Genomic DNA, 26560 nt, shown 5'->3' on the forward strand with positions numbered 1-26560 from the left:
CCCCACACCTGCCTGTGGGGCTGCGGCCCTCCATGGGGTTGTGTATCCCCCTTTGCCCCCCACTCAATGGGGCTGTGTCCCCCTGTTGCCTCCCCAAAGGGGCTGTGTCCCCTCCATGGGGCAGAATCCCCCCTCCTGCCCCCCACAATGGGGTTGTGCCCCCCGCCAAGCCGCTCATGGGGCTGTGCCCCCCGGCAGGGCATCACGGCCGGGGTCCGAGCAGCGCCATAGAATCATAGAATCATAGACTGCTTAGGGTTGGAAGGGACCTCTAGGGATCATCTAGTCCAACCCCCTGCACACGCAGGGTCACCTAGAGCACGTGGCACAGGGCTGCGTCCAAGCGGGTTTTGAAGATCTGCAGAGAAGGAGACTCCACAAGCTCTCTGGGCAGCCTGTTCCAGTGCTCTGGCACCCTCACTGTTAAGAAATTTTTCCTTAAGTTCCTGTGGAATTTTTGGTGTTTCAGTTTCCGGCCATTTCCTCTAGTCCTATCAGTGGCCACCACTGAAAAGAGACCAGCACCATCCTCTGCACTCCCTCCCTTGAGGTACTTCTAGACACTGCTCAGGTCCCCTCTCAGCCTTCTCTTCTCCAGCTGAACAGGCCCAGCTCCTCAGCCTCTCCTCATAGGGCAGATGTTCCAGGCCCCTGACCATCCTTGTGGCCCTGCGCTGGACTCTCTCCAGCAGCTCCACATCCCTCTTGTCCTGTGGAGCCCAGAACTGGACACAATACTCCAGATGCGGCCTCACTAGGGCTGAGTAGAGGGGCAGGATCACCTCCCTCGACCTGCTGGAGACGCTCTCCTTAATGCACCCCAGGATCCCATTGGCCTTCTTGGCCACAAGAGCAACTGCTGCCTCATGGTCAACTTATCATCCACCATGACACCCAGGTCCTTCTCCGCAGAGCCATGGGCAAGAGCTGCAAGGTGGTGGTGTGCGGGCAGGCGGCCGTGGGAAGACCTCGATCCTGGAGCAGCTGCTCTACGGGAACCACGTGGTGGGTACGTGCGGGGCGCGGGCGGCGGGACGGGCACGGCGGGACGGGCACGGCGGGGAACCGCGCGGAGCCGCAGCCATCGGCAGCACCGCGCGCGGCCCCCGCAGGCTCCGACATGGTGGAGACTCAGGAGGACATTTACGTGGGCTCCATCGAGACGGAGCGCGGCGTGCGCGAGCAGGTGCGTTTCTACGACACGCGGGGCCTGCGCGACGGCCTCGAGCTGCCCAAGCACTGCTTCTCCTGCACCGACGGCTACGTGCTCGTCTACAGCACCGACAGCAAGGAGTCCTTCAAGCGCGTGGAGCTCCTCAAGAAGGAGATCGACAAGTCCAAGGACAAGAAGGAGGTGAGCGAGCAGCGGGGCCTCAAAGGAGCGACAGAGGCAGCGCCCCTTGTCACTGCTTGTCATAGAATCATAGAATCATAGAATGCTTAGGGTTGGAAGGGACCTCTAGAGATCATCTAGTCCAACCCCCTGCACACGCCGGGACACCTAGAGCACGTGGCACAGGGCTGCGTCCAAGCGGGTTTGAAGATCTCCAGAGAAGGAGACTCCACAACCTCTCTGGGCAGCCTGTTCCAGCGCTCTGGCACCCTCACTGTTAAAAAAATTTTTCCTTAAGTTCCTATGGAACTTTTGGTGCTTCAGTTTGTGGCCATTACCTTGGCTTTCACGGGGTGGTGACGAGCTCCTGCTCCAGCAGACCCTCGTCTGCAGCTGGTGCTGCTCTGGGATGCTGGCCGGGGAGAATATGGGCTGTGTCCCCATGGTCATTTCACAGCCACCGAGCAGAAGGGCTCTGGGTGGAGGCAGCTGACGGGGACAGGGCCCGTGTGGCTGCTGCTTTGCGGGTCCTTGTCACCTTTCTCCGTCGAGCAGGTCACCATCGTGGTGCTGGGCAACAAGTGCGACCTGCAGGAGCAGCGCCGCGTGGACCACGACGCGGCCCAGCACTGGGCCAAGGGCGAGAAGGTGAAGCTGTGGGAGGTGTCCGTGGCCGACCGGCACACGCTCATCGAGCCCTTCATCTACCTGGCCAGCAAGATGACGCAGCCACAGAGCAAGTCGGCCTTCCCCCTGAGCCGCAAGAACAAGGGCAGCGGCTCCCTGGACGGCTGAGCCTCGTCCTGCCCTTCCTCTCCTCCGCCGCCGCCTCCTCTCCCTCAGCTCCCGCCTTTCCCTGCGGTCACCTCCCGGAGCCGGCGGGGAGCCCCTGGAGGAGGAAGGGGCTCCCTAGGGCCAGGCTTTGAGGATGGGAGAGCGCGGGATGGAGGCTGCGGGAAGCCGGGCAACGCTCCCTCCTCGGAGGCCCAGGGCTGCGAGGGCAGCCTGGCCGCATTCCCGGCTCCCGGCCGCGTTCCCGGCTCCCGGACACGCAGGAGCGCTCCCTTCCTGGCCGAGCTGCGTGCGGGACACGGAGCTGCGCCAGGGCTGTCCCTGGGAGCAGGGCCTCAGCACACATCCCATCCCAGCACACATCCCATCCCCGCGCACATCCCATCCACACACAAATCCCATCCCCACACGCATCCCATACCCGTGCACATCCCATCCCCGTGCACATCCCATCCCTGTGCACATCCCATCCACTGAGCACATGCTGTCCCCACACACATCCCATCCCCACACACATCCCATCCCCATGCTCATCCCATCCCCACACACATCCCATCCACTGAGCACGTCCACCACGCACATTCCAACACGTGCCGTCCCCGCGCACATCCCTTTCCCGCACGCATCCACCACACACGTCCCTGTGCAAATCCCATCCCCGTGCACCTCCCCACACACATCCCGTCTCCATACACATTCCCATGCATATCCCCGCACACATCCCATCCCCGTGCACACCCCATCCCTGTGCACATTCCCACACACATCCCATCCCCATACACATCGCATCCCTGAACACATTCCCACGCACATTCCCGTGCACATCCCCACGCACATCTCATCCCCATGCACATCCCCGCACACATCCCATCCCCACCCACATTCCCACACACATCCCATCCCATCCGACACGGGATGTGTGTGATCCAGTGGGCGCTGCGGCGGGCTCGGGCGAGCCGGGCGAGAGGCAGAGATCACGGCACGGCCCTGGCTTGTTTGTACTTGTTCCTTTTATTTACTGAGTAACACAATAAAGCGATGAGATTTGATTATCAAAATATTTTCCTTTTTCCCAACAGTTATAGTACATCAAAAAATATACAGTGAACATTACAGGAGGGGTACTGGCCACGTCCCTAGACTCTGCTTGTTTCGTTTTCGGAGGGGGTGGGTCTGGATTTATTTATTGTTTTGGAATCAAACTCAGTTCACGTCACTCCGAGGTTATTTACAGGGGTCACACGTCACCGAGCACTATGGACTATGCCCTACTACCTAGTACAGCGGACGCTAAGTCGGAGGCAGTCGATGCTTTGGACGGCACGGGAGCGGGGGGAGGCGCCGGGGGCTGAGTTCTGACGCAGCTCGTTGCAGTTGTTGTCGTCGGAAGGAATGGCTTTCACGGGATAAAGTGCCAAGTGTGGGGGCGCGTTAGGACCCCACGGGGACGGTGTGGGGGCGAGGGGACGGGAGCAGCCGCTGCTGCTGCCTCCAGCAAAGGCTTTTTTGGGGCAAAATGCAGGGGAGCGACCCCCGCCGCGTGGGGCAGGGGCTGCGGGCGCCGCGGGCCCCTCTGCTCCGAGCCGCGTCCCCAAGACCGACCCCGTCGTCTGCTCCGTCCTCCCACCCCGCTCGGATGCCCCGAGTGGCCGCACGGGCGCCCAGGACCCCCGGAGCCGCCTACCGGCCCCGGGGGCTCCCGGCGGCCCCGCGCGCTCCGGGAAGCGACGGATTTCGGAAGCGACCCGGGAGCAGCTCCCGTTGGCCGTGGCGCTCAGGGAAGGGGCTCGAGAGGGGCCCCTCGCTGCACCCAAGCGCCCTCCGTTCGCGCTCTGCTCGGGCGGCCCCGGCCCCACGAGCACCAAGGGAGCGGGGCCGCTCCGGGGATTGCATAGATGGAGGGGGGCTGCTCCGGCAGAGGGGCCGTGGGGGCTGCAACGTTCCTGCGTTTTCCTATTTACAGCGGCACCGCGGGCAGCGTGAGGGGCCCCGCAGCGCCGCGGTCACAGTTTTCGGACGGGGCCGTCGCGGGGTCTTGGAGCACAGTGAAAAGCGGCTCCCCGGGGGCTCCTTCCCGGGAATGCCCGGGGGGATCCCGGGGGGCGGCCGGAGCCTCCCGTGAGGTAGGGGCAGGGGGGGCGCCGCGCGGGGGGCTCTGCTTATTGCTCCATGTGGACGAGGCCTCCCCGTCTCGTCCTGTGCCGGGGCCCCTTCCCCGTGCGGGGCGCCCGGCGGCTCTAGTAGGGCGCGAAGACGATGGGCCCCGGCGTGGCGCGCACGGGGGCCGGCGGCGTCCGGAACAGCGCTGGTCCCAGGAGGGGGGCTTGGAAGAGCGTGGCGGCGGCGGCGGCGGCCGGGCGCAGCGCCAGCGGCCCCGGCACGGCGCACACGGCCGCCGTGGCCAGCGGGCTCGGCAGGAAGCGCCCGGCCAGCGTCTTGCTGAGCTGCTTCTGCAGGGCCAGCTTGGACTGCGGCGGGAGGGAAGCGCCGGCGTGAGCGGTGCCCGGCCCCGCATCCCGCGTGCTGTATCCGCATCCCGCATCCATATGCTGCATCCGCATCCCGCATCCGCATGCTGCATCTGCATCCCGCATCCTGCATCCGCATGCTGCATCCCGCATGCTGCATCCCGCGTGCGGGCACCAGGCCCCCCGGGTACTCACCGCAAGCGCCGCGTTCTTCTGCAGCTTGTTGTAGGGGCTGTACTTGGGCTTGGGCGGCTTCCCGGCCAGCCGGTCTTTGTGCCTCCGGCTGCTCATGTGCTGCGCGGGAGAGCGGCCGGTGTCACCACAGTGTCACCGCGGCCCCGGCGCCCTTCCTGAACCAGGTTTCACCCGTTGCACGAAAGCACCCACAAGCTCCATCACTTTTCTTGGGGGGTTTTGCTGGCAGTGGAGCCTGGTCGGCATCGCGGTGCAGCCCCCGAGCCCCAGGCCTGTGCACGCAGGGGCCCCGCTCTCCCCACACCGCAAATCCTTTGGGATCCAAAAGGGAGGTGACCCATAACCCGGGGCTTCGGGCCTCCCCTCCCGCGGGGGATGCGGCGCGCGGGCCCAGTCACCTGCTTCAGCTGCGTCTCCGAGTTGACGTAGATCTCGCAGACCTGGCAGTGAAACGCCTTGTTCTGGATGTTGATGCTGCCCTTGTTGCCGATGCGCTTGGCCTTGTGCCCGGCGCGCGCCAGCAGCCGCCCCCGGCCGCGCCGCAGCTGCGCGCTGTGACCCTCCAGCATGGACTTGTGCTTGGCGCCTGCGGGCAGAGGCAGCGGGGCTGGCGGGCGCCTCCGAGGTGGGAGCAGGGCTGGCCCAGGTCCCCAGCGGGGTTGGGAAGCAGCTCCCGGGTCCCCAGTGCGGTTGGGAAGCAGCTCCCGGGTCCCCGGTGGGGTTGGGAAGCAGCTCCCAGGTCCCCAGCAGGGTTGGGAAGCAGCTCCCGGGTCCCCAGCGCAGTTGGGAAGCAGCTCCCGGGTCCCCAGCAGGGTTGGGAAGCAGCTCCCGGGTCCCCAGCACGGTTGGGAAGCAGCTCATGGGTCCCTAGTGGGGTTGGGAAGCAGCTCCCGGGTCCCCAGTGCAGTTGGGAAGCAGCTCCCAGGTCCCCTGCAGGGTTGGGAAGCAGCTCCCGGATCCTCAGTGCGGTTGGGAAGCAGCTCGTGGCTCCTCACCCGTTGTCCCAGCTCTTGCCCCTCTCTGTAGGGGTGCCCGTTGGGTGGTCGCCCTTTGCACCCATCCTCGTGCCACCCCAAATCCCTGCACGAGCCCCGAGTGCCGCGCACACCAGCCCCAGCACGGATGCTGGGGGTCCCTGGCACTGCACACGGACGGTTTGTGGCACTGGCATCGCCACCACGGCGCAGCCCGGGGCAGAGCCATCGCTTCCGAGGGCTCCCGACACGGAGCCGTTGCCACCCCGTGTGCCAGCGCCACAGCCCGTGGCCCCCTCGTGCCCGGCTCATCCCTGGGCAAAGCTGCTATTTTAAGCGCGCGCCGGAGCCGCTCGCCCCGTGCCCGGGCACGAGCGCAGTCTGCAGCGCGCGGCATGCGCTGCCCGCGGCGCCGCAGCATCTCCGCTATGCCAAGGTCGCGGAGGAGCCGCTGGCAACGCCAGGAATAGCTCGCGGGGCCGGAGGAGCGGAGCCGCAGAGCCCGCGCACCTGGGGCCGCGCGGGTCACCCAAACCCCTGCAAATTCCCGCTCTTGTCCCCGGTGCCGGGCGAGCAGGCAGCGCGCCGCGAGGCCCGCGCTCTGTTTGTTTGTTTGTCCTTTTTTTCCCCCAAATCAGCTCCGGAATCCATAAGCGGAGCTGACAAAAGCACAGGACGCGCTGGCGGCGCAGGCGGCCGCGTCCTCGTCTGACCCCGTGCGCAGCCCCCGGCCCTGCTCAGCCGGGGGGTTCGGCGGGGGGACGGGGCGCTACCCCCCCGAGTGGGACACAGGGGGGTCCCTTGAAGGGCGGTGGGGGGGACGCTGCTTTCGGCATTGCAGGGAGGAAGCGACGGGGCCGGGGGAGCTGCAGGGACGGCGGGAGCCGCTGGAGGTCCCCACGTTGCAGCCTCGCGTGTCCCAGCGCGGAGCCACCGGGTCCCTTGCGGCAGCCGCAGGGCCCGGCCGCGAACGGGCCCTCCCCAAAGCGCCCCAGCCCCGGAGGGACCGTTCCACACAAACCCCATCACAAGGTGAAGCAGCCCCAAATCGGTTGGTTAAACACCCCCAAAATGCCCCTAAAATGAGGCTCGGAGATCCCAGGCACATTCCGCCTCGCCGGCGCGACGCCCTTACCGGTGTTGTGAGCCTCCAGCTGGGACAGGGAGTTGACGGTCACCTTGCAGGTAGGGCAGTAGAGGTGCTGCTTGCTCCTCTTGCCCTCGTCCTTGTCGGCGTCGGGGCCGGCGGCGCTGCCGCCCGGCTCGGCCGCCCTCCCCTCGGCGCCCGCCGTGCCCGCCGAGGCCACGCTGGCCGCGTCCGAGCCGCCCTCCGACGGCTCCGAGGGCGGCGGGGAGCCCGGCGGCGGCGCGGGGCCCGGCGGCTCCGCGGGGGACGTGGACGCGGGGCCGCCGCTCTCGCCCTCGGTGTCTTTGGGGCCGGGCAGGCCGCCCGCGGGAGCTGCTGGGAGGGAACGGGAGACGCGGGAATCACCACGCGGCATCGTCCTGCGCGCCGGAGAGCAACGGGACCAGGCGTCCCGCATCCCCTGCTGCCATCCCGCGCACGCTGTGCTCGTCCCTGTGGCTGCTCCCACTCCTGCTTCCGCCCCAACTCATTGCAGCCGTGCTCAGCCCCTGCTCCTTCGAAATACCAGCCAAATCAACCCCTACCTGTGCTGCTGCCGTCGCCCTCCAGCGCCGCGGGGACGTCGCCCGCCTTGTCCCGGCCACCGGCTGCCGCCGACTTCTGCTTGCTCTTCATGGCCTCGATGGCCTTGAGGCGCCGCGCGTGCTTGTGGCCCTTGTAGTGCGCTTCCGCCTGGTTCTGCGGGAACGGGTGGCATTGGCGCAAGCAGACACACACACGCGTGCTCGCCTGGCTCGCTTGGCACAGATGGATGCACCATGACGCCGTGGGGCAGCATCTGCAGCTTCAGAAAGCTGCAGGGAATTGCAGGCCCCTCAACAAGGTGGGTGATCTTCTCAGAGTGAAAGGCACTGGGCATCACAGTGAAAAGCATTGAGTACCAGCGCGCAGGGTGTTGGGTACCAGTGTGCAGGTGTTGGGTACCACAGTGCATAGTGTTGGGTACCACAGTGCATGGTGTTGGGTATCACCGTGCATGGTGTCGGGTACCACCATGCATGGTGTCGGGTACCAAAGTGCAGAGTGTTGGGTACCACAGTGCATGGTGTTGGTTACCACCATGCATGGTGTCCCGTACCACCGTGCATGGTGTCGCGTACCACCGTGCATGGTGTTGGGTACCACAGTGCATGGTGTTGGATACCAAAGTGCAGAGTGTTGGATACCAAAGTGCAGAGTGTTGGGTACCACCGTGCATGGTGTTGGGTACCACCGTGCATGGTGTCGGGTACCATCGTGCATGGTGTCGGGTACCATCGTGCATGGTGTCGGGTACCACTGCGCATGGTATTGGGTACCAATGTGCAGAGTGTTGGGTACCACCGTGCATGGTGTTGGGTACCAAAGTGCAGAGTGTTCGGTACCACAGCACATGCCGTTGGGTACCACCGTGCTCACTCGTCCCCGCTGTCCCTCTGAGCCCCGGACCCTCCTGTGCAAGCCACCCCGTGCGCGGCGCCCGCTTACCGCCGAGTTGAAGCGCAGGTGGCAGATGTTGCAGGAGATGAACTGCTTCTTCTTGAGCGGGGCGGGCACGCCGAACGTGTGGCTGATCACCGCCTTCTGCACCGGGTCCATCTGCGGGGCGCAAGGAGGAGAGCGGCTGGCTGCCCGCTCCGCGCTCGCCCCGTGTCCCCGCTCGCGGCGCGCACGGCGCGACGGGCGCCTGTCCCGCCGCCGTCCTCCACCCGGAGGGTCCTCCGCCGCGGCCGCAAACCCGCTTGGAAAGCGGGACTTGTTCCAAGCCAAAAGCAGCGCTGAGAGGTGAGGGGGACAAGAGGGCCTGTGTGCGCGGCGCGCTCCATAAAGCGCGCTTTGTTCCGCGCCCGGCGCGGCGGGTTATCTCATCTGCGTCCTGCTGTCAGCGGGGCCCGGGTTGGCGGCCGCCGTTATCTGAGCAGCTTTTTAGCTGCCGGGAAGGTGTATCCGAGGGGGAGCGCGTGGCCGGGGCTGTCCGCATCCCGCCGGAGCGCACGGCACGGAGCGGCGGGAGGTCAACGCGATGCCTCTCGCTACAGGCTGCGGCTCGCTTAGCGGGCACAGAAATGAGAGACGCTCGGAAATGTGTTATGTATTATATATATATATATAGTCTATATACGCTATACGCATAAATATAAAGCCCTGCTTATTCTCCCTCCAGGTGCATCTCGGTTTCACCTTTCTGTTCTTACCAACTCCGACGTCTTGCCTCGTCCCTGGGTTTTCCTACTGCTATAAATAGAGCCCCCAGCACGGAGCCTCCGGCAGCCGCCGGGAATGGGAATTTGCAAGGACAGGGATCAGCTCAGATTGTGTCTCCAGCCGGGGCTCTGCAGGATGCGGTGACACCCCGGGGCTCTGCGGCATCCCGGGGGGCAGAAAGCGCCGCTCGAGCCCTGGGGTGGCCGCCCGGCACGGGAGGGCCTCTCCGCTCCATCCTGCTGTTTTATGCGGTGGATCACAAGGCCCGGAGCGCTTGCTGGGCTGAAACGCCAAGTGCCGAGGGCTCCACGGCACACGGGGGACACGGGCAGAGCACTGCGGAGCACGGCCCGGCACCTGCGTCCTCCGCGCGCTGCAAAGCGCCAACGCGCGCCCGGGGGCACGTGCAGCCCGTGCGGCTCAAGGGCTTAGTGCCATTCCAGCCCCGGAGGTGCACGGCCGACGGCACTGCCGAGCAGGGATCAGCTCCCCGTGTGCGGGATTCATTTCCTAATTTCTTTTTTGCTTTTTTTTTTAAAAAAAACAAGCAGCACAGCTTGGCAAGCAGGCGCAGGGCCGGCGGCACGAGCGTAGCGAGCTGCTCGCTCCAAAACAGGAGCAGAGAGCACGAGGAGCAGCGCTAATGGCACCAACCCCTCCTCTCCGGCGATGCTGCTTGTTAGCACGGAGCAGAGCCGGCCTAAAGCCGGGATTGCAGAGGAGCTTAGAGGGGCTCGATGGCTGAATCCCTTTGAGCAGCAGTGGGAATTCAGTACTTAGCATCTGTGGCCGCCTTTGAAGATCCCGACGGCAGCTTGGCCGCTGCCGCGTGGAGAGCGGCGCAGGGTTTTCCTAAAACTAACGCCCGTCTGCCCCGAGACGCTTCGTTGCACGCGATGGCGGGCGCAGGGGCTGGTCCCTGCGGAGCATCTCGCTGCTTCGGCTCTCACTCACCGTGTTGAAGTTGGGGAAGAGGTTGAGCGGCGACGTCCCGTTGAGCCGGAAGGTCAGGAAGTGCTTGATGTCCAGCGGGGTGTGCAGGGGACGGCCCGGGATGGGCAGCGAGGCCAGGAGGGGGCTGCTGTGCCCGGCGGGACCTGCGCGACGGAGAGCAGAGCTTGAGGCGGCCGCTTGCCCAAACACCCGCTCTGGGCTCAAACCCACCGACCAAGCGCAACACCCGCACCCAGGCACCGCTCGGGAAGGGCTCTGCGGTGCCCCCGGCTCCCGTGGGCGCTGCCCGTCCCCCCCGTGCTGCTATTTCGGGTGCAAAGCGCCGGGCTCCCCCCCGGCGGCGCTGCCGGAGCCGCCCCCGCGCCGGCAGCCGCGCTGCGTCCTCCTCCGCGCGCTAATTGCCAGCTCCGGGGTGCCACCTAAAAATAGCCCCGAGTTAATAATAGTTTCCTTTAAATAAGAGTAAGCGGCCCCCAAGGACCGCGGACCCGGCAGGACGGTGCCAGCCCCCGGCATCGCCCCGGCCCCACGCGGGGCACTAAGAGCAGCCGGACCGAGCGCGGCGGGAGGCCGCGTCGCGCTCCCCTTGTCCCCTCTTCCCTTCGCATTTTGTCGCAAAGGGAACCCAGGAGGCGGCGGGAGGAACATCCGAAATTGGAAGCGGGGGGCGAACCCCGCGCGGCCCTGCGGGCCCGGACGACCTCTTCTGCGCCAGCGCGCGGGCGCCGCGCCAGCCCGGCGGGAGCCGGCCCCGAGTCACCGGCGGCTCCGGGCGCAGAAGCGCATCTTGCTTCGCCAGGCGTGCGCTGATCGAATTAATTCCAAAGTCACCCGGGAGGGAAAGCTGCAAAACGGCCCGGAAAATAAATAAATAAACAAGGCCGGGTCGAGGAAGGCAGCAGAAGAGGAAAATAAAAGGGTGAGCGCAGCTTCATCAGGCTTCTAGGGTGCAGAGCGGCGTCTGCACAGCCGGGCACAGCAGGGACCCGCAAGGAGCCCGATGGCAACCACGTGCACGGGGCTGCGCAGCCAGTTCATCCCCTCGTCCTTTGCCACCAGTTCCCATCCCTTTAGGGGTCACAAGAACCACATTAAAGCCACTGAGGGGCAGCAGGACGGTGAGCTCCAACCAACGCAGTTCAGTGCAGGGGCCGAGGGGAGCGCGCAGGAACCCGCCAGCGAGAGGGGAGAGGGGCCGCCCGCCGCGTCCCGGGCACCTTGGCCAAGGTCGCGCCGCGTCGCCGCTTCCTCCGCGTGGCCGCCGTCGCTGCGGGCCGGATTCCGGCAGCAGCTGCGGGCCGTATTTTTAGGCATTAATTAGGCACGCAATTAAAGGGCTTTGCTGCGGCAGCCCTGGGTAGGGCGACACGACCTTAGCGGCGGGTACCGGGAGGGTCCAGGTGTCCGGGGGCATCGCTTTGCCCCCGAGTGCCCTGCGAGGCCGCGGAGTGCACCGCGGCGCTCACCACGGCAGCCTCGTGCCATGGCCCAGCTCCCGGGTGGGCAGCAGGGCCTCACTGCACATTTTGGGGCTCTCTCCCCTTCCTTAGCCAGGGCAGCGTCTCCTCCAGGCCAGCACGGAGGGAACTGCCCCCTGCTACTGCCCAGACCTGCTGCGGAGATGCCGGCGGCTGCAGCTTCGCACATGGAGCAGCGCCTGGGTCTGCAAATCCTCCCCTTGCAGCTCCAAGCACCCGTCACCTCCTCGGAGGGAAGCGGCGGCGCTGGGGCCGCCCTGACGCGGTTGTGCCACGGCCGCGGTGCCCACGAGCCAGGCGGCAACGCGCGGGATGGGGAGCACGGGCTGGCGACAGGCGCTTGCCAGGAGCCCCCGAGGCGCAGCCTGGGCTTCGGCCGGCACAGGTTCCACAGGAACTTAAGGAAATAATTCTTAACAGTGAGGGTGCCAGAGCACTGGAACAGGCTGCCCAGAGAGGTTGTGGAGTCTCCTTCTCTGGAGATCTTCAAAACCCGCTTAGACGCAGCCCTGTGCCCCGTGCTCTGGGTGACCCTGCGTGTGCAGGGGGTTGGACTAGATGACCTCAAGAGGTCCCTTCCAACCTTAACGATTCTATGATTCTATGCTCCAGGGTAGCTGGGAGCCCTCGAGGCACAGCGTGGCCGCAGCGGCCGAGAGCCCTCGAGTGCATCCGTGCCCACCACAGCACCGAGGCGGGGAGATGCAGCAGAGGAACACGCACGATCGCGGGTTGAGTCCTGGCGGCCCAGCAGGACGCTGCAGACTTACCCCGGGACGGAGCCGACGCGTCTCGGCCAGGACGCGGCTCAGCAGCGCCGGCATCTCCGCCACCAAAGAGCCAAGGCGACGGCACCGCAGGCCAGTGCCGGGGTGTCCGCGCCAGCCCTGGAGCAGAGGGGTCGGAGCAGAGACGTCCCCTGCCACCAGCGAGAGCCCAGGACACGGCGGGCAGGACGCAGGCTCCGTGCGGGAGCCCAGGACACGGCGGGCAGGACACAGGCTCCATCCGGGAGCCCCGGCCCCTGCGCGGGCTCTGTCGGCTGCTGGAGCACAAGGAGGACACGACGCGCCAGGTCTCAGCTTTCCTCTTTATTGCGAGTTGACATCGGGGCGAAGGCGCTTCCCCCTCACCCAAGGGCAGCACAAGCAGCACCCATGGGCGCCCATGGAGGAGACAACCATGCAACACCCTCCGAAGGCTCCGACCGCTCCGTGGGTCAGCGACGCTTCAAAACAAACCAGGAAAACCCTAAACTAAACAGCACTCCAGCTTGTCCCACAGTTGGTGTTAAAAGACTTGCTTTGGCTGCAAGACTGCAGAGAGCTTTAGCTGTAGAGGGAGCTTAGGTGCACGATGCTGCTCTGAAAAGACAAGGAATTCACTTGTGTTCTGGACCCTTGTTTATAATTTATTCTGTCATTGCAAAAACAAAAAGTCCTTTTAGATATCTTTATACTTTAAACACTAGGAAAGTTAAGATAGATCTCTTATATATATATATTTATGTATATATTTATATATGTACATACACATATATACACAGCGATGCATTTAGAAGTTACCATTTCCTCGGTGACTGCTCCCGGGATGACTCGCTTTTGCCATGATCATGACTTGGATCCAGTACTAAAAATACGTTGTGCTGCGTGCAAGGACTAACAAGGAGCCGCCACCGGGCGCTCGCGGCTCTTCCTGCAAGTTCAGGATGTGGCACCTTCCCTGCCCTCCTTCCCAAGGCAAAACCTGGGTATTTCTGCAGGGTGGGAAGTGGAAGGAGCCGGGTGCCGTGGGGCGAAGGCCGCGTCATGGCCACGCTCACGGGATGCGCTCTCATCTCCCCTTAGGAAAGCTCGTCACAACGTGGAGGTGCAGTTGAAGCCACTGGGAAGGCTCCTGCTGAGGCTCTTGGCCAACACAGACGTGTGATCCGGGGGCAAAAGGAGGAGGAAGGATCCCGTTGCGTCTTCCCTTGGTCACCGGGTCCCAGCACTGCGGGGCTCTCCGGCCTTGGCCGCGCCGCTCACTTCACCTGTGCCGCGAGGAAGCCGGACTCCCGCATGCTCTCGTAGTACTCGACGGCCAACGCAAAGTCAAACTCATTGATGGGCGGCCCGTCGATGGCGATCTTCATGACATCGGAGAGCCCCTCGTCCCCGTGCGACCGTCCCCGCGCCAGGAGCTCCCGGCCCCGGCTGAGCTTGTCGGCCAGCACGGAGCCCAGCGGCAAGGCCAGCGCGACGGCGGCGAGGACGGCGAAATCCGGGAAGAGCTCGTGCATCTCGGAGCTGCCGTAGACCAGCTTGGCGCAGAGCTCCTTGAAGGAGAGCTGGCCGAGGCTGAACACGATGCGCTTGAAGAGCGGGAAGTCGCTGCGGGCCCTGTCGCTCTCCACCACACGCGAGTACGTCTGCAGGAGGAAGTCCAGCTCGCCCACGCCGTAGCCGCCAACGTCCTCCAGAGAGCGGGGGTAGCACTTGGGGTTGAAGATGGCCGAGAAGGAGCTGACGGCCTCCAGGAGGCTGCCGGGGAAGCTCTCGAGGAGGCTGCCGCGCACGCTCTCCAGGTAGCTCTCCTTGAGGCACTCGAAGCGCTTGAGGTGCGCCGGGGAGCACTCGGCCAGCTGCACGCCCCGGTAGCGGAGGCGGCTCTCGCCCGGCGGCCGCTCGCCCGCGGCGCTCAGGAACGCGCGGAGGTTGTGGCCGCCCGCGCTCCTCTGCGCCTGCAGCGCCGCGGCCGCGGCGGACACCGCGGGCTGCAGCACGGACAGGTCGACGTCCTCGGCGCGGAAGAAGCCGCGGAGCTTCTGCAAGACGGGCAGCGCGTCCAGGAGGGTCTTGGTGAACGCCACGAACTGGAAGGTCTTGAGCTCCCGGCACAGGCCCAGCGCCGGGGCCGAGCGCGCGGCCTCGCGCTCCAGCAGCGGCACCAGCGCGGCCCACGCGGCGTCCAGCGCCTCCACGGCCGGCAGCAGGGAGGCCCAGGGGACGGCGCGGGGAGCCTCGAGGTCGACGCCGCAGAGCTCCAGCGCGTCCCGCAGCTCCCGCGGGCCGGCGCTTCCCGCCGCGGGGCGCCCGTAGAGCCGGAACACGGCGTCCACGGCGCTCTCGTACTGCGGCACGTACTCGCCGGGGCCGGCGCGGCGGGCGGGCAGCGCGGCGGGGAGGCCGCGCGCCTCGGCCAGCAGCGGGCACGGGGCGGCCGGGCCCTCGGCGCGCAGCCACGCGGCCTTGGCAGCGGGGATGCCGAAGGAGCGCATGGCCTCGGCCAACGCGGCCGCCGCGGCGCCCGCCTGGCCCGCGGGCAGCGCGAAGCAGCCCAGGAAGGCGGCCGAGGGCTGCCCGCTGCGCGGGGACACGGTGGTGCCGAACACGGCCAGGCTGCCGCGCGTCTCCTCCACCAGCAGCCCCACGAAAGGCGACGCCTTGATCCTGCGCCGGGCCTCGCGCTGCAGCACCTTGGCCATGGCGGCCTGGGCCGCGGGACGGCGGCGGGAAGGGGAGAGAAACAAAACGGGCGTCAGGATGGCGCGGAGGCCGCCCCGAGCGGCGCGGGACCCGGCGCTGGCCTGCAGGAACCCGCCTTCCCGGGAAAGCGAAGGATCCGGGCGGACCTTCCTTCCAAGCATCAAGTGCTTCTAGGTCCTTCCACGTTAGGACAGGACTTGGTGGGTCTCGTTTGCCCATCCATTCCACCAAAGTGCAGGGTCGTAATACTGAAAACAACCCCAAACGGCAACGATACCCTATGCCATGGCTGCAGCCACAGGTCTCAAAGGTAATTTTGGCCCCATAATGCTGCAAAAGCTCCGTGCGCAAGCAAATTCCTCTACTCTAGTCCCTCCTTGCACTCAGAACACCCAGGTTCTGGCTCAGGAAACTCCTCGGTCCAGACCCAGCAAAACCCTGGCATGGGCTGGACCTGGCACCGCCAGCTGCTCGCAGGTGCCTCCCAGCAGAACCCACTTCTCCCTATGACGCTGTTCAGAACACTCAAACTTGCTTTTTTGCTATAATTTCCTCAATTACCTTCATGCTCGAGAAACAGCCCAGGCAGGAGCATCTCCCTGCCTTCTGCCATGGTACCCGTTTCACTCAAAAACCGCTGGTTCCGAGGGGAAACTTCCCCGTGCACGAACGCTGCAAGTGGCGCTCCAGGCTGTGAAACCTAATTAAGGACTTTAGCCTATCTGCAGTAAAACAAGGCTCCTTAGCTAGCTAAAGCGACTGGCAAACAGCCAAGAATCACTAAAAAATTAATTTGGTTTTAACAGGCAAGAAGCATTTGTAAAATCAAGAAAATCCTTTCTAAACTCTCTGGCTACTTGCACTTTCTGATCGTTCCGTTTAGGGCGAAAGAGGGAAAACCTCGTGGTGCTCATAGGAGAGCCATGGCAAAGCCTTCCCGTGCCCCACGGAGCAAGGGCCGTCCCCAGCCGCTTGGTGCCAGGAAAAGTGACACGGTGCAAAGCCCCGAGCGCCTCTCCAGCCCGCACGGGGCTCTGGACCACAGCAGGGTGAGGGACAAGGGCCGGGACAGGCCCCCTTGCTCATACGCACCTGCATCTCCCGAACGCTGCCGGGGTGGTAATAGTCACCGTGCTCCGAGGACAGCAGCGCCTGGCACAGGTTGAACTTCTGCAGCTCGAGCAGGGAGGAGACCTTCTCGAGCGGGATCTCCTCCTTGGCCATCCAGTAGACGGTGCTGAGGATGGCGATCTTGGCCGGGTTCACCTCCGCCTTGACGAGCGGCTGCAGCTCCGGGTGGCCGTGGCCGCGCGCCTCGAAGGCCACTTGCTCGCGGTTCACGGCCAGCGCCTGGCGGTGAGCGCCGGAGGTGACGTGCCGCAGCAGGGCATGGCGCTGGAAGTTGTCCGTGCCCACGGTAAAGGCGTTCTCCGCTTTACCGTGCTTGTTCTTCACCAGCGCCTGGCGACACTCTATGCAAAACATGAGTTTCCGCTCATAGTCAAACTCCAGCCAGGTAAACTCCTCCTTCCAGTGCTCATTGAAATAGCGCTTACACTTTTTATTGGAATTGGAAGTTTCCCCAGCTGGCTTTTTCCCCGGAGGCACCATGCTGCCGCGGCTGGGAAACCCAACGCTAGGACCGAACCGACACTTCCCTTGCAGGAGCAGCCTCTACATTGAACTTGGGGAGGAAGGGCCAGTACCACCTTGCTGGTTCGACTGGGGATGAGAGAGACACAAGGGGAGAGGGGTTAGGGCCCTTGCAAACCTTAGTCCTTGCTGAGCTTTTTTAATTCTGGTCTGCTAACGATGACATGGTGGTGGCAGTGACGTGGTGGGACCTTCCCGGAGCTCCTCTTCTGCCCTCATCAGCAGCTCCAGGTGCCAGCATGGGGGCATCAACATGCACGCGTGGCCTTCTCTTAAGGAATGGGATTGTCTAGATCCACTTCCAGGTCCAAAATTGCCCTTCTTTTTTTTTGACAAAACGTCAAAAAATCAGAGTGTTTGCCCTCACGAGGAGAAAACACTTGATTCTCCCAACAGCCAGTGCACTGCAGTGCAGAGGCTCGCGCCGCTCTGGGCTCCCGCACGCCTCTAGAAACCCTGTTCTAGCCAGCGGGGCACATCTGGGCTCGGCACGCAGGAAAGGAGGCCGAGAAAGGAGGCCAAAGGCAGCTTCTCGCAGCACATTTGGGTCTCCTTCCGCAACGAGCGCTCCGGGGAGCGGCGCTCGTTGCTTGGCATGGCCGGGCTCGAGCGGAGCGATGGCCTCGAGGCCAGGGAGCAGCTCGAGAACGCGTGCCCGGGGGCTGCGCGCGTGTTGTCCTCGTGTCCCTGCTGGTCCTTATCCTGGGGAGCTGCTGCACCCGGGTTGGCATCACCGGGGCACAGACGGTGCCCTCCGTGAAGCACCCGCTGGCCAGCACAACTCCTGCCCACGGGCCAAGCTCGTGTCATTCCTGGCAGTGCCGGGGGCTCTTCCGACCTCCCTGAACTGCTGCTCTGCGCCCTGTTCCCCTCTTGTTTCAGGCGAACCCAGCCAGGCCGGCACAGACCTGCAGCCCCAAATGCACCTACTGCAACCGGAGAAGTGTGGGGGAACTCGTGCCCTGAGCCCTGCCAGGAGCCCCAGGGCCATCTCCATCTGCAAGGTGGCATCTGTCACAACCGAGAGGACCCTGGGGCACAGTGAGTCCAGCATGGAAGAGCCAAGAGCCGCTTCCAGAGACCCTCTGCGAAGGAGGAGGGAAAGTCTGGACCTCCCAGAGCATCTGCTGAGGCTCTGGGGCTGCAGAGCACCCACGGAAACCAGTTAGTGGGTGTATTTGAGCAGCCACGTCACTCCATGCACACGCTTAAGCCCTGCTGAGCCCAATCCTCATGTGCTTCCATGAGCTGGATGGAAGGTCAAGCTGGGGCTTGACAAAGGTGATGGAACCAGCATAGAAGAGGGAAAAGGAAAAAAAAAAAAAAACAAAAAAGGACATTGAGCAGCAAGTCACCAAGGCAAGCAGGGGATTGTCAGTGTGACTCACTGAGAAACCCGCAAGGGACTTGGGATTTTCAAGAGCAAAAACCCCAAGAACTGAAGATGTTCCCAAGTGAAGAGTCAGGAACCTCATGGCTGAGGCTCCAGAGCAGCGTGGAGGCCAGCGCAGCCGGGGCTGCCCCAGGCCGGAGGGTCCCACGCGGGAAGGAGCCGGCACCGTGTGCGGAGCGACTCGTCCCCATCCCTGCCCGTGTCCCATGGGCCACCAGCTCCGCGGCCCTTCCCACCCCGGCAACATGGGGACACGCTCCAGCCAAAAGTGCTACCTTGGGAAGAGAGAAAAAGCCATTAGTCTCCTGGACGCAGGGAGCCAAAGGCAGCTCATCCCATCCTGTCCCGTCCCATCCTGGAGACGCCAGCCCATGGGATGGCCTCCATGCCTGGTGATTCCACCACAGGAGCGTCCGCACGGAGCCGTGTCCTGGGGACCTTGGCACAGCTCAGGTGGCTGGGAAGTTTTGGCAGGGTTTATGGCTAAGGCTGCGAGTTTCCCTGGATGTGCGAGCCCTGGGAATGGCCCCGGGACGCGGCGCACGGCACGGTGCGGTACGTGGTGCGGTACGTGGTACGGCACGCGGCCCCGCGCGGTCCTCGCCCCGCGCCGCCCGCCCGCTGCACATACGTACCGCTCCAGCGCCGCCAGCGGCCTGGGGCTCCCAAACGCCCCGGATTTGGGTTTGTTTGCTTTTTAAGTAGCAAAAAGAGCTCAAATTACAGAAAAAGCAAAAAGCAGCCAAACGAAGCAAAGCCAAGGAGAGAAATCCCCCTCCAAAGAGCAACGCGGAGACCCCCCCGGCTGCGGGCGAGCCGCCGCGCGGCGCATGGGGCCGCGGCAGCCGCAGCCCCCGCGGGTGGGCGCGCGGGGCGGCGAGGCCGGCGCGGAACAAAGGCTGCGGCGGGCGCCCCGCGCTCACGGCGGCCCCGGCGCGGCCATCTTGCAGCGCGGGCTGCCTGGCGCCTCGCGGCAGTGGCCACTAGCGGCGGCCGGGGACGCCGAGGCCGCGCGTGGCGGCCGCAGCGCCGGGCCTCGGCGTGGGGAGCGCGCGGCGCCCCACGATCCTGCGCGCTCCCACCGCGGCGCCCCGCAACCCCGTGCGCTCCCGCTGCGGCGCCCTGCAACCCCGCGCGCTCCCGTTGCGGCACTGAGGCCGCTGCAAAGGGGTCCCCGGGGAGGGCTGAGCACGCACGGGGGGACACGGCGCCGAGGCCGGTGCTGCTCCCCGTGGAGCTGGTGCCGAGAGACCCCGCGCGGAGCGGCTGCCGAAGTCGCGTTGGGCCCCACAAAGCAGCCCCGGTTCCTTTGACATCGAACTGCTTGGACCCCCCCGGCTCCTCCTCCCTGGCCGAAGCTTAGGGAAGAGCTGGGATTAGGAGCCGCTTTGTCCCTGGCTCCTCACAGCAAAGGGGACACTGGGCACCCCCCCTGCTCCGGCTTCCTGCTGCCCTGGCCCAGGGCGAGAGGCTCCTCCGCGCTCAGGACATTCCTGCCCGGCAGCTCCAGGAAATCAGGGACCGGCGGCTGAGGGCAAAACCCTGCTCTGGTTATTCCACTGCCAACGCAAGGAAGGAGAGGAGCTGGCGGGTTTAGCCGGCCTGGGAATGGGCAGTTCCAAGTGGGACAGCAGCGGTGGGACAGGAATGGAGCCAGGCAGCACTGGGGGCTTCTCCCTGCCCACCCCCGGCCAGCGCAACGGGCACAGAATTTGCTGCAACTCTCACGAGGTGCAAAGCCGAGCAGAGCGAAAACAAGGAGAAAGCCCCCAAAACGGCCCTGGGGAGCTGGGCAGCTCAGGACAGAGGCAGGACTGACACACGGCTCGGCGCCGGGGGAGGAGGAAGGCTCTGAGGAGGAGGATGGAGCAGCAGATAAGCATCGCAGCCGATGAAAGGCAGCGCCAGTCCCCGCAAGCTGCCGGCGCCGCCTCGGGCGCTGCTCCCGCTGTCCCTGGACGCCCGCCCGCACCGGGGCGGCCCAGCAGGCCACGGATGGCACGAGGGGCCAAACACGGCCCCTGCATGTCCCCGAGGCCGAGAACACGCCGGTTCTGCAAAGACCCCGCGTGGCTGCTGCTTCCACAGCTTCCAAGGCCGCAGCTCTCCCTTCTCCCCTCCAAACAGGCAGAAGGTCAAAGCTCTTCGCCCTCCTTCGGGACGGGGGTGGCAGCGCGTGTCCCCCCCACACACACAGCCCCGCTTGGAAGCAGACACATGTCCGTCATTACCTTGCAATTATTCCCACCCACGACTGTTTCATTGCAATTCCCTCCGCTCCCGCCCGGAGCGGCCGGTGCAGCCGGGGGCAGCAGGGGGGGCAGCCGGCCCGGCCCCCCCGCTCGGCTCCGTGACAAGATCCACGGTCCCCAAAGGGCATTGCGGTACCGACTCGGTGCATGGACAGGCCTCGAGGGGCCGGTACCGACCCGCAGCGGTCACCGCTGTCCTGCGGTGACACCTTCCAGCTCCCTCTATCCCTGCAGCCCAGGGCGGCCCAATGTGCAGCCACATTCGCCCTTCACCACCAAAAACAAGGAATGCAAAAACCCCCAATTAAAACTCAGCTAATTCCCTGTGCCCTAGGAAGGAATTTGGGGAGTTTGGGGTTTATCAGTTCCCGTGTTTACAGTCACACGGGGCTAACTGGACTGCCTGCATCCGGATGGAGAACAGCCTCAGGGACAGGCAATGCGGAGCTACAGCACCCTGTGAAAACAGCATTTCTTTCTCTTGAGTATTTGGCAGTTTGGGACATTGCAGCATTTTTGCTTTTTTTCCCCCTCCCCAAAGATGCGTTTGGAACATGAGAGGAACAAAATCCTTGCCACACACTTGGCGTGAGCGGCCCCAGCGCAGGGATGCGACACCCTTGGTGCAGCCCAACCCCAGGCACAGCCCCGGCTCCCGCGGGACCCCGCAGCTCCCTCCGGAGCCAGCACCAAAATGCCACCAGCCGCCTCGGCGCGGATGTCACACGCGTCACGGCGGGATCTCATTTCCAGAGAGATCATGGGGAGGGAACGTAACTTCCAGAGATGCAAAAAAGAAGGAGAGACTGAGAAAGAGGAATGGAAAATAAAGTATTTGCATTGCACATGCATGGATCGCACCTCTTTATGCCAAAGCTGCGTTTTGAAGTTTGACATTAAAGCTTTGGTGGCTTCACAGCATTTCCGATGCATGTGGAGGCGCGAGCTGAGAGCGAGCTCTGCTTTGTGCCTTCCCCAGCCCAACGAGCAGCGCAACCGAGCGGCCCACGCACTATCACACAACCCAGGACACGGGCAAAGGCAGCTCGCAGGGAAAAGACGGCGTTTCCAGCTGCTGGGAAAACTCCAGCGGTAGCGCAGGGAGAGCTGCCGGGCCGGAGCTCGGGAAGCGGAGGTGCCCCGGGGACCCCGGCACCAAGTGCCAGGCTTGTGGCACAGTGATTTCCCGGGGCTCGGTGATTTCCTGGGGCTCGGTGATTTCCTGGGGCTCGCACGAAGCCGCGAGCGAGCGGGCGCCTGTGGAATGCGGCACCGCGCAGCCGCGGGCACGAGCGCACGCGCTCGCACGCATGCACGGGCGCACAGGCGCGTGCGACGGGCGCCCGCCGCCATGCCCAGCGCTCCTTGCTCGCGTCCGCCGCGCGCAGAGCCGCTCTCGAGCGGAACAGAGCCGAGCCGTTCCTCTAGCAGCGCGGGGACAAGCTAGCGCTGCCGATAACGAGAACACTGTGAAATCGCCGGCCCCGAAGCCGTGCCCGTAACGGGGCCGGTGGCGTCACGCTTCGTTTGCAGCCCCACGCGCCGAGCTCCGCAGAGCCAGTGGCGGCCCCGGGCCGGCAGCTTCCCTGCAGCTCTCCCACCTAACCCCATTTGGCAGCAAGAGCATCAGGGAGCTCCACAGCAGGCGCAGCGGGCAGAGCAGAGCGGCACCGCGGAGGCTCCGCTGCCAGCACTGGCCCCAGGTGAAAAGCAAGGACAAAATAAAGCCATGTCAGCGCACAACCCGCTTCTTTCTCTCTTCGCAGCCCCGGGGAAAAATCAATAAGATGCAGTGAATCAAACTCAGCTTGAATCCCCCAAGTAATTAGGATTAGAGGACTAGGAGGCGGCAGAGGCTGCATGTGCAGCAGGGGGGATCGTTCAGCGGGTACGACGCCAGGCTCAGTCAATCCAGAGCAAAAGAGCAGCTCTTCAAAGGGGCTCCCTGGCAGGATGGAAATAGTGAGTGCGGCAAGACCGGCTCCACTCGGGAAGAGGGAGAATCCAGAATCCCTGGCAATCCACTGGGACCGGGCAGCAGCGGGTACAGGACGGGGCAGAGCAGATCCTGCAGGTCACCAACACTCAGGTGCCCCCACGCGCTCCCCACCAGGCGCCTTCGGCAGCTCTTCCCAAGCAGGGAATAACCCGCATCCATTCTGCCCCCGATAGCGAGAGCGCGTCCTTGGCCAAAATTGCAAAGGCGAAGAAGAGACACCCCCCCTCCATCACCACGGCACGTTAAGAAGCAGATATCCACATAACGCACACGCATTAAAGAGAACAACTTGCACCTTGGTTTCGCAGCTCGGGCAACTCTGCGGACGCCCTTGCCCAGGCTGCGTGAGCGGCCGCTCGAGCGCCCGCAGCCCCAAGCGCTCCCGGCCGCCGCGAAACCGGCGCCAACCCCGGCCCCGCGCCGGGGAAGCGGCTCCCGAAAACCGCGGGCGGCCCCGCGCTGCAGCGCTCGCCCCGGAGGCCGCGCGGCCGCCGCTCGCTTACCCAGGAGCATTTTGGATGCGGGCGCCCGGTCCCCGCGCCGCCGCCTCCCGTCCGCGCTGCCGCCGCCGCCGCCGCCTGCCCCGGAGCCGCCGGGCCGGGGCTCGGCGCTCGGCCGCAGTGAAGGGCTCCGCGCTCGCCGTGCCCGTGCGGGGGCTCCGCGCTCGCCGCAATTCGCGGCTCGGCGCTCGGGCTGCCGCGCGCCCCGGAGCGAGCGCCGCGCGGCCGCGCAGCCCAATCAGCGGCGCGCGGGGGAAGCGCCCGCCGCTCCCCGCGACACGGGGGGGCTGCGGGGCCGGCGCCCCCCGCGCCGCCCCCGCCGAGCAAAGAAACTTTGAGCGGGGGAGGAAGGAGGCGCCCGCGCCCCCCGCCCCGGACCCGCCGCCCCCGCGGGGATCGCTGCGCCCTGCGCGGCCTTTCCCCCCCTCCCCGGGGATAACTCGGGATAAGGCGGCTGGCGGCCACCGGGAAAGGGCGCCGGTCCCGCCGGGGATGCGGAGCGGCGCCCACGCGGGATGGGGAAGGGACGGCCGGGAGCTGCCCGGCTGCACCTGCCCCGGGACCCCCCGGGACCCCCCGTGCGCAGGGGCTGCTGTCCTGCCCGGGCAGCCTCTCCCGATAGAGATAATTGCACATTCCTGGCAACGCGAGCCGTTTGTATCGTGTTTTTGGCCTCGGCAGCTGCCTGGGAAGGTGATGCCCCCGCGGATGGCGTGGGGGCTTTTTAAGGAAGAAATAATTAAACTGCAGCTGGTGAGAGGGGGCTGGAGAGGGGGTGAGCTGCCCTGCCAGAGCAGGGCAGGCTGCAGTGGCCAAGAGCAGGCAGGGATGAGAAGGGGTTCCTCAAACCAGACAGCGCACAGAATGGGGTAGAAACCTGCCTCTTCTGGTTAAGAAGAAAACAAAGACAGGGATGCAAATGCCAAAAGCCTGGATCCCCTCCACCGGCAGCAAACAGAACCATGGCCAGAGCTGGGTGCTTTCAAGCGCAGAAATGCCCCAGCTGGTCAAGCACGAAGCACCCTGATGCCAGCTGCCACGTCCTGGCTGCTCCGCGGGAAGGATTGCCCCTCCAGGTGGCAAATCCCTGCTGTAGGTGCACGTGGGCCCAAGGACAGGCCCAGCGAGCCCCGGCCTGCTGCAGCTCCTGCTCACATTCCTGCGGTGCCACCCGCGCCTGCCAACATGGGAAGCGGCAGGAAGGCTGCGTGCGCCGGGAGACGCCGGCTTGCTGGGGCAAGTCCCACCGAGAGCGCCAGCAGCTCCAGGCTCGGCGGGCCCCATCTAGCACGGGCTAGCCTTGAAGTCCCTCCTTTTAGTCAGGCACTTTGCAAAGACAGAGGCCGCACAGCAGGAACTGCCATAGAGTGTTCACTCTGAAACCTACTGAAGTCAGCCCCAAGATTCCTGCTGGCTCGGAGGCAACTGAGACAGGGCAGGGAGCAGCCCTGCAAATGCAGCTGAATTTGGCAAGAAACACATGAAAGAGGGAGGAGGGAAAGAACAAAGGCAGGGAGCTCCCAGTCCCAGCTTGCCCAGCCCTTTCTGACTGACTTTGTTCACGGAGGATTTAGGGTATAATTTGGGGGTGAAAGACGCCAGATAGGATCAGGACCGATGCACCTGAGAGAGGGGGATGGTTTTTCTTTTGACTCTGTAATTTGAGCTGCCGTCATAAGCAGAATGGCTCCGGCAGGGAACAAAACGCCAGTGTTTGGTCCCCGGCGGGCAGGAAGCCGGCGCTGACCTCCGCGCTCCCGAGTTCGCTCGGGATTAAGATAACATATTTTAAGGACTGCGTTTCCCCCGGGGGCTCTGCACGAAGGGCGGTGCCGGTAGCAGCGGGTGAGACCTGGGGTTGGTTTTGGAGCCAAACTCGCAGGGGCAGAAGCCCCAGGTGGCCCTTGGCATCCGCAAGACAAGGACGTTGCCACAAGCGCGCGTCGGTCACCGCGGCCACAGGAAGGGGCACCCTGGCAGTCCCCTGCGAGCCGGCGCGCTCTTCAGCGGGCGCAGCGCATTGCTCACGACTGCCTGTCCGCGAGCATGAAGCGGTTTAACCAGGCGGCCCCGAATCGCAGTGACAGCCCCGCGCTACCCCCGGCTCTGCGCTCGCACATCCGCGGCCCCGGCCTCCCCCCACTACGGCTATTTTTAGGCCTCGTCTCCCCCTTTGCACGCGCAGGACCAAGGCCCCGGCACCGCTCCGGCTCCTCCGCGCTGCCGCACGGAGCCTGGATGCGTCGCCCGCTGCTGCTCGTGCCAAGCACCGGGGTCACGCGTGGCCTCGAGCTGCAGGTCCCAAAATGCTGCTGCAGCAACACGGCAGCAAAACAGCACAGGGGGGAAAAAATGTACATATCACAGCAACATCCAAGGCCACCTGCGTGCAAAGGTCCGTGACATCCCTGCCTCCTAGCGCGCTTGCAGCCCTGAGCGTGCAGCTGCTTCCCCAGACAACTCCATGCAGCAGGAATTTGCTGTTCTGGGCAACTCATTGAGGCCTAAGGATGTTCCTTAGAATAAATGTGTAATTTAAAAAGAACCCCCCATCCCCAAAAGGGGACACGTGGAGCACGGGAGGCGACGCTGCAAGAGTCAGCATCACTCAGAGGAAACCCCGATGGCAAAAGCTAATGGCAAATCGATTCAGTTGTTATGCAAAGTTACCGAGTCAATAATTATTGGAGATTAATTACAGTGCTGTTATTAATCTGGAGGAGTGGAAGAGCAGGATCTTCAAAGGAATGAGTTCCTGGGGGATCTCCAGGGGAAGAGTTTCCCCCAGATGAATGCAAAGCTCCAAGCACTTCCCCATAGTGCAGGGATTTCCTTGGCTATTGCCAGGTTCCCAAAAGGATGCAGCCTTTCCCTGGGACTCAGTAGGACTGGGGCAAATCCCAGGAGTGTTAGGGAAGGGCTGCTCCAAATGGACCCAAGGAGGCTCCTCCTTGGCCTTCACATCCCCCAAAGCAACCGAGCGGGGGAAGGAAGAACGCAGCAAGGAAAACCCTGGGGGAAGCCGAGCCCCCACAGCAGTGCAATGAATCCACCAGGTCTCTGCACACACAGCCGAGCTGCGCCCCATGGGGATGGGTCTGAGCAGCGAGGGGAGGATGAAGACGGGGACGTGCAGCCCCTCTGCGAGACCCTCCCCTGCCGCCCGCACCGCGCTCCCAACTGTTCTTTTTTCCTTGAGATCCGTAACCGGAGCCGTCAGGCGCTGTTAGAGTCAGCGGCGCGCTGGGGCGTGCGGCGGCCGGCGCTGCGAGCGCGGCGCGGCCCAGCAGCCCCCCCGCGCCCGGCCAAAATTCCCAGCAAAGCCCCAAAGCAACAACCCACCGCGGGGAGGAGGCGGCGGGGCCGGTGCCGGAGCACACGGCAGGGCTGAGCACGGGGCGCTCTCGTATTACAGCCCTGAAGGACAGGGCTGGAGCCGCAAATGAAGCAAATCTCCAAGGCTTCAGTCCGCCAATCAGCCCCTAATCCTGCATCTTTGCAGGTCGTTTAAATCGATGCATCGGGTTTTGTTGCAGACGAAGAGCACGGAGCATCGGCCGAGTTGTTAAGAGCAATTAAATGACTCCGCGCACAAAGCAAAATTAAGGAAAACTGATTTGGCACCTCTGCTCCTGGTCATCAACAGCCGGAGAGATCCAATAGAGAGGAACATTGGGAAGCGCCCCCCGCCACGACCTTTGGGATTTTGGGTGCCGGTGACACATGAGAGCAGGATCATATACAGCATTAAGGCGCCCGGCGCGGAAGCTC

General features: G+C 64.5%; 3 protein-coding genes across 4 annotated transcripts in view; 1 reads left to right on the forward strand and 2 right to left on the reverse strand.

The window, feature by feature from the left end:
• Positions 1 to 919: 919 nt before the first annotated feature.
• Positions 920 to 2187, forward strand: LOC148595688 (NF-kappa-B inhibitor-interacting Ras-like protein 2). Its single transcript, XM_088519836.1, has 3 exons — positions 920 to 1009; positions 1113 to 1354; positions 1889 to 2187. The coding sequence occupies exons 2-3, from the start codon at positions 1121 to 1123 to the stop codon at positions 2126 to 2128; spliced, it is 474 nt and encodes a 157-aa protein (XP_088375962.1). The 5' UTR covers positions 920 to 1009; positions 1113 to 1120; the 3' UTR covers positions 2129 to 2187.
• A 2175-nt stretch (positions 2188 to 4362) lies between these two features.
• Positions 4363 to 26560, reverse strand: part of ZNF385C (zinc finger protein 385C) — a 31931-nt gene continuing 9733 nt past the window's right edge. The window contains exons 3-9 of one of the 2 annotated variants that reach the window (XM_088519839.1): positions 10048 to 10190; positions 8377 to 8487; positions 7428 to 7587; positions 6898 to 7224; positions 5187 to 5374; positions 4774 to 4887; positions 4363 to 4593 (exon numbers count right to left, since the gene is read on the reverse strand). In XM_088519839.1, coding sequence (XP_088375965.1) covers positions 4363 to 4593; positions 4774 to 4887; positions 5187 to 5374; positions 6898 to 7224; positions 7428 to 7587; positions 8377 to 8487; positions 10048 to 10190 — 1274 coding nt within the window. The remainder of the gene's footprint in view (positions 4594 to 4773; positions 4888 to 5186; positions 5375 to 6897; positions 7225 to 7427; positions 7588 to 8376; positions 8488 to 10047; positions 10191 to 26560) is intronic. The other variant, XM_088519838.1, reaches the window with a different exon arrangement.
• On the reverse strand, positions 13501 to 16684 carry CUNH17orf113 (chromosome unknown C17orf113 homolog). Its single transcript, XM_088519837.1, has 2 exons — positions 16085 to 16684; positions 13501 to 14997 (listed from the first exon to the last, which is right to left on the reverse strand). Exons 1-2 carry the CDS (start codon positions 16601 to 16603, stop codon positions 13549 to 13551), a joined length of 1968 nt encoding a protein of 655 aa, XP_088375963.1. The 5' UTR covers positions 16604 to 16684; the 3' UTR covers positions 13501 to 13548.

The sequence above is a fragment of the Tinamus guttatus genome, unplaced genomic scaffold (assembly GCF_059628265.1).
Source record: "Tinamus guttatus ecotype Peru unplaced genomic scaffold, ASM5962826v1 Tinamus_guttatus_pri_ptg000075l, whole genome shotgun sequence".
Classification (NCBI taxonomy): domain Eukaryota; kingdom Metazoa; phylum Chordata; class Aves; order Tinamiformes; family Tinamidae; genus Tinamus; species Tinamus guttatus.

Coding starts and splice junctions, on each gene's coding strand:
- LOC148595688 (XM_088519836.1), top strand. CDS start 1,121: ATGGTGGAGACTCAGGAGGACATTTACGTGGGCTCCATCGAGACGGAG. Junction 1,355..1,888: donor AGTCCAAGGACAAGAAGGAG/GTGAGCGAGCAG, acceptor TCCGTCGAGCAG/GTCACCATCGTGGTGCTGGG.
- CUNH17orf113 (XM_088519837.1), bottom strand. CDS start 16,603: ATGGTGCCTCCGGGGAAAAAGCCAGCTGGGGAAACTTCCAATTCCAAT. Junction 14,998..16,084: donor GCAGCGTTCGGGAGATGCAG/GTGCGTATGAGC, acceptor CCCGCGGCCCAG/GCCGCCATGGCCAAGGTGCT.